At 39.9% G+C, this 5,683-nt stretch overlaps 1 protein-coding gene across 1 annotated transcript; it reads left to right on the top strand.

Annotated features, from left to right (window-relative positions):
• The first annotated feature begins 1,616 nt into the window (after positions 1 to 1,616).
• Positions 1,617 to 5,453, top strand: LOC109951694 (cholecystokinin-like). The gene is made up of 4 exons (XM_020586327.1): positions 1,617 to 1,720; positions 2,406 to 2,526; positions 2,634 to 2,789; positions 5,033 to 5,453. The coding sequence occupies exons 2-4, from the start codon at positions 2,406 to 2,408 to the stop codon at positions 5,167 to 5,169; spliced, it is 414 nt and encodes a 137-aa protein (XP_020441983.1). The 5' UTR covers positions 1,617 to 1,720; the 3' UTR covers positions 5,170 to 5,453.
• The last annotated feature ends 230 nt before the right edge of the window (positions 5,454 to 5,683 follow it).

Raw genomic sequence — 5,683 nt, 5'->3', positions numbered from 1 at the left:
GCTTATTCGCGTCGCGTTCGGTGTGAAAATGCCTTTAGTCTGACCCGTCACCAGTTTGCCTTGGGAGACCCTACCAGGGACATATAGCCCCCGACAACATAGCTCCTAGGATCACTCGGGTACTCAAACCCCTCCACCACATTAAGGTGGCAGTTCAAGGAGGGGTGGTGAATTATTAAAATCCAGAAATCTTTACATTGTTTTTTCTTATTTAACCAACCTCCCCCCACTCATATTTCCCTAAAACACAAAATAAACAAACAAACAAATGAGAATTGTTAAATCAAGTCACCAAGTGCTGCTTTAAAGCCCAGCGTGTATTTCTGTGGTCATATAAATTGCAGATGTTTTGGAATTATTTATCTAAATTATGGTCTAGTGTCTAAGTGATCTCAGTTATGGTTTCTGTGTTAACATATCTTTTAGTCAGTTTGAAAAGTCAATGTCTTGGCAATGGTGCATACCTTGTCTTTACATTTAGGTTATTGATTGTGCCTTTATACAGGTCATTCATCTGCATTGGCAGCAATTTAAATCCAATGGCAGGGGAAGAGTTACTGATTTTAATAGAATCATCTTATGGAGTTTTGTAATTGTGATTATTTTTCATATATATGGCAGCCAATCAGAATTTGATTTATAGTTCAGTGAATGCCAGCACACAGGAGAGCTACTTTTTATTACTGATTACTGTGAACTTTGTGTGTGTCTGTATGTACAGCATCACATTGCTCTCCATTTGAGATCTGTCGCTCATTTATCTACCCTAATTAGACAACAGCAATAAAAGGATGGCTGTATTGCTCCTCTGTGATTCCCCAGTGAATGTTAATCTTAGTTTGCCTCACTGATGCTACATTTTCTTGTCCACATGATCTCAGCTACAAACAGCTCCACTGCCATGACTGAGATCCTCATCCTGTCACACATCAGCTGGCTGTCAGCCTCATTAATAAAAACATTAACTCACAACATCTGATCAATAGCTGATGACTCATCAGGCTGACAGATTTGCTACACCTGCGTGATTGGTGAGCCGAGTTAATCCTTCGTGGTTTGAGAGACGGTGAGAGACCGTGGGAGGATGGTGGAGATAGCTGAAGATCTTTGATTCTGCTTCTGCTCACTTTTTAAGTGTGAACATCCACTGACATCTAATCCATGTGTGGGTGTGTGCAAATACACACACCTGCACATGCCAGACCCCCGCGCACACACCACCACACACCACTAATCACCCACCCACACACATACACACATATACTTCCTCCGTATAACAGCAGCTTAAGTGTGGATTATTTTATAAGGATACTTAATAGAGATGCACTTATTTGCAGGAAAAACAAAGAAAAATAAAGAACTTTTGAATATTCCAAAAGCAGTTCAAAGCTTTACATTTGATCCAGATGATTAACTGTTATGTGAATCACACACACAACATTGTTAATGCACATCAACCAGACAGTTCCTGATGTTGAAGTGTATCATGAGTAAACAAACAATAAAACTGTGGCACGCTGTTGAGGTTGCCACAAATACGCTCAAATCAGGCTCGGAAACACACAGAGGAATACACAAGATGTACACTGATGAAACACACACACACACACACACTATGTGTTGAGCGAGGCGTATAAAAGGGGCATCCTTCCAACTCAGCAGAGAAGTGTTCTCCTCACTCTCACACACTCCTCTAACACGCTAAACATCCTCTCTCAAGGTAAGAAAACCATTTTTATATTTTATTATCTGGCAAAGTGTAGGTTTTAGCATTTTATGAGATGGTTTGTATATAGTCAAATATTTTTCACACATAATCAGGCTGGTTTGAGACATTTTTTTTAAAAACATATCGATGTAACATTTTGTTTCAGTTTTGCTTTTAATTTTTTAAGCATCTAAAAGTAATACTTATGTGACTACATCTCATTTGGTATGTTGTATTTTAAAAATATTGGTAAGCAAGGCTTCTGACATTAAAAACAATTTACTTGCTTTAATTTTGTTTTCATTTCACTCCATGAATTCTTTTCCACTGATGTGTCTTGAAAGGAAATGGAAAGAAATTATTTTTGCAATGACAACAGGTCATTTTGACCTGCTGAAATCGCACTCATGATATCAAGATCCCACTATCCACTGTGACTAAAGCTGTTGTATTTTGTGCCGTGCTCCTGGATTACAGTGTGAATATGCTGCTCTGATTCACATGCTTACAGTGTAGTCAGAGTGATCATTAACTGTGAAAGAGCAGTCATCTGGCAGATGGTCTTAGTTGTAGATTCTCAGTGTGGAAGACGACTGTTGAGTCAGGAAGACGCCTGCTGTAAACCCATACTAGACTACACACTCAAATTCATTCTGATTAAGTTTTCCCTGTGTCCCTTACTCTCTGTGTGTTTCAGATGACTGCGGGGCCGTGTGTGTGCATCATATTGGCAGTCCTCTGTACAAGCTGTCTGGGGCTCCCCTTTTCCTCTCAGCCCCCAAATGAGGGCCAGCATTCCCTCTCTGCTCTTTCTGAAGGTATGGCTTGAGAGGCAAAGTCAAGCCTGCAGCAAGCACATGTATTAATATTGCACTGTGTTTTCATATCTCACATCTGCTCGTGTGTCTTTGTCTCTGCTGAATAGCTCTGCTTGAGGCTGACATCCACACCTTGGGAGAGCCCCACCTCCGACACAGCCGCTCTGCCCCCCAACTGAAAGCTCTTCCTCTGGCTGATGAGGATGCAGAGTCCCGGGCTAACCTCGGTGAGCTGCTGGCAAGACTCATCTCCTCCAGGAAAGGTGTGTGTGTGTGTGTTTGTATGTGTGTGTGTGGGGGGGGGTGTAAATGTGCTTCTCTCTGCTTTTGTATGTCTGTATTAATTGCATGTGTTTGGGTGTCATCCCTGCTCTACCTACACAATGTTGAAGACTTATTGGATTGAAGAGTGTGTATGCGTGTGAGCAGAAACTGTGTGACAACATTTGCAACAAAGATTTCTTTTCAGAGACAAGTGCTTTTCTGTGCCATTTTCTTCCCCTGAGTCTTGCTAATTACTGGAATCAGTGCACAGCTAGCTTAGTAAAATGAATTAGTGGCTCTGAAAAGCTTTTGTGGTTTGAAAGAGCATGTATTAGCGCATGCTGCCTTCTGGCCATTCTTCTTGTGCAATTTGTTTCCCTTCTCATCTGATTCCTGGTTGCTAGTTTTTTAAATTATTTTGAAACCTTTGATCCTTCCATAGGTTCTCATGTTCAGTACTCTCTCTGGCAATGTGACAGGATGGAGCAATATCTGGGCTTTCACAGTGCATGACACACACTACATCTGAATTTTCTGCTTGGCATCTAGAAATCAACTTGCGTGTCCACATGCACAACATCTCTTTGCAGAACGGTTCCTACAGCCTGATACTTTGTACACATTTCCACAGAGCTACAGCCAGTCAGCTACAGTAAATCTTTCAAGATGGGATCACAGATGAGAAAGAGACAAAATGCTCTGAAGGAAAATTTTCTGCATCTGTAGTGAATGATTTACAAATCAAAGAGTCATTTTCAGGATTGGATCAGTGGAAAAAATAGGCATTTTGGTTTTGATTTCTTGAAAAGTGCTCAGTATTATATTTAGCATAGAATAACATATTTAAACATCCATATACAAGTAAGCAGCAGAATTAGTTGATATATTACATTTTTTAAGTTGTGAAGTTTAAATTTTGATGTTGCATCATTTTCAGTACAAGTTTTTTCAGTACACTCTGGGAATGAAAAACACAAAACAGATACAAAAACTGTACAGACAATAAAGTATGTAAAATGTCAAAGGGCACATTAGAAATTAATATGTATTACCTAAGGGAATGTGTGTTTCTGTTGATTTGTGGGTGTCTGTGTTCTTGCGCTCGCTGTTCACTTGCATGTCTCGATGTAGGAGGTGTCATTGTCGAGCCTTCTGCAGCCAATCTTCTCAGCACATCGGGGAACTGAAACATCATGTGCATGTTTGCGTGCGTGCATGTATGTGTGTGTTGCGTAGGAGGATGTGGGTGGAGTGAAAACAGAATTTCTGATTACCAAACAGACAGTAATCCTGCTTTACTTCACTTGGAATAAAAAAAAAGGAAGAATCTGAGATTGGAATCAGAGATTGGTTGGTTTGGAGGTCAAAGTGTGTCAGGAAGACAGTTTCACGAGGCTTGCAGTGACAGGGGCACACACATACAAATATAGAAATAAATATTCATGGACATGCAAAGAAAGGGAAGATAATAGTATGTTGTCAGCCTAAAGTTCAACTAGTTTTGGGTGGTTTGATGTGTATGTGTGTGTGCCTGTAAGTGTATAAGTCAGAGGGTAAGTTATGGGGAAGAAATGAGAAAGAAGGGGTAGAAAAAGTAATGGACAATTAAAAGCAACCCAGCTACACATCAAAAATAACAAAATCAAATCTAAATGAGATCAGTTATAAAACCAAAATCAATAACGCAACCAATCATCATCAGTTGTGAGGTGTGGAGACTCACGCTTCTATTAAAGTGAGCACTTTTTTTCTCTGCAAGGCATAAACACAAAATTGTAAGTCTGTACCTTGGTGATGAACATCACTGACCTCTAATCTGCCATTTTAGGGCAGAAAATCTAACCAAAAAAGTGATGAAAACTTTTATATTTAATATATCAAAATATATTTTAGTGCAGAAAGAATATTAACTGCTCAATTTGTGAAATTATTATTTGTGTTTAGTCTCAATTAGAAACTGTCAAAGGTATTTTCCACTATGTTTTATGTAGTAAAAACTCAACTCTGGCTGAACATCTAAAAGAATTAAAAACCTGATTCAAGTCAAAACACATTTGTTTGCTTCTTGCTTCCAAAACTAGCTTTCTCCAGCTGTCTCTGTGCAGAGCCGAGCCACAAGTAGGTCCACAACCCAGTGAAGTTCTGTCCCATGCTCTCCTCTTATTCCCTCTTGCTGTTTCTCTTCTACCCACTCTTTCTTTCACCTCCACCCCCTCCTCATCCTCCTCACTTCTCCTCCCAGGTTCTGTGCGCAGAAACTCGACGGTGAACAGCAGAGGCAGCGGACTTAGTGGCAACCATCGGATAGCAGACAGGGATTACTTGGGCTGGATGGATTTTGGCCGCCGCAGTGCAGAGGAGTACGAGTACTCCTCGTAAAAAAAGGGGAGTCACGGCTCATACCTCCTCCACAAGCACATGAGAAAAAGAAGAAACCAACCCACACAAGCTGGCTCATCACTGTCTCACAATAAGAGTATTTATGATGCATTTGTTGTACATTTGTTAGTAAAGCTGTAATAATGCAATATACATATGCCAACTTTTGCAGAAAAGCTCTGTGTCCAGCATTTGTTTGTTTCTGATTTCCTCTGGTTTTTATTTTTGGGTGAAAAGGATTGGCTGACTGTTGAGACTTGACTGAATAAAGATTGAAAATATCACTCTCTGCATATGAATTATTTTAATACAATGCATGCTGCTTAAATGAGATCCACTGACATCCATTAAATGCATTCATACAGTGTGTTAAAACAGAATTATCTAGTGCAAACATGCATTAGCATTACAGTAAATTATTAATCTTTATCTATCACAAAACTGTGGTGATGCATGAGCAGGTACGAATACTCATTACACATGGATGAGCACAGATGTTTGTTCTGGAAGTAAT

Source organism: Monopterus albus, unplaced genomic scaffold, assembly GCF_001952655.1.
Source record: "Monopterus albus unplaced genomic scaffold, M_albus_1.0 scaffold402.1, whole genome shotgun sequence".
NCBI classification, from domain to species: domain Eukaryota; kingdom Metazoa; phylum Chordata; class Actinopteri; order Synbranchiformes; family Synbranchidae; genus Monopterus; species Monopterus albus.
The sequence above is the reverse complement of the archived record's forward strand: the minus strand, read 5'-3'. Positions and strand labels throughout refer to the sequence as shown.

Coding starts and splice junctions, on each gene's coding strand:
- LOC109951694 (XM_020586327.1), top strand. CDS start 2,406: ATGACTGCGGGGCCGTGTGTGTGCATCATATTGGCAGTCCTCTGTACA. Junction 2,527..2,633: donor CCTCTCTGCTCTTTCTGAAG/GTATGGCTTGAG, acceptor TCTGCTGAATAG/CTCTGCTTGAGGCTGACATC. Junction 2,790..5,032: donor ACTCATCTCCTCCAGGAAAG/GTGTGTGTGTGT, acceptor TTCTCCTCCCAG/GTTCTGTGCGCAGAAACTCG.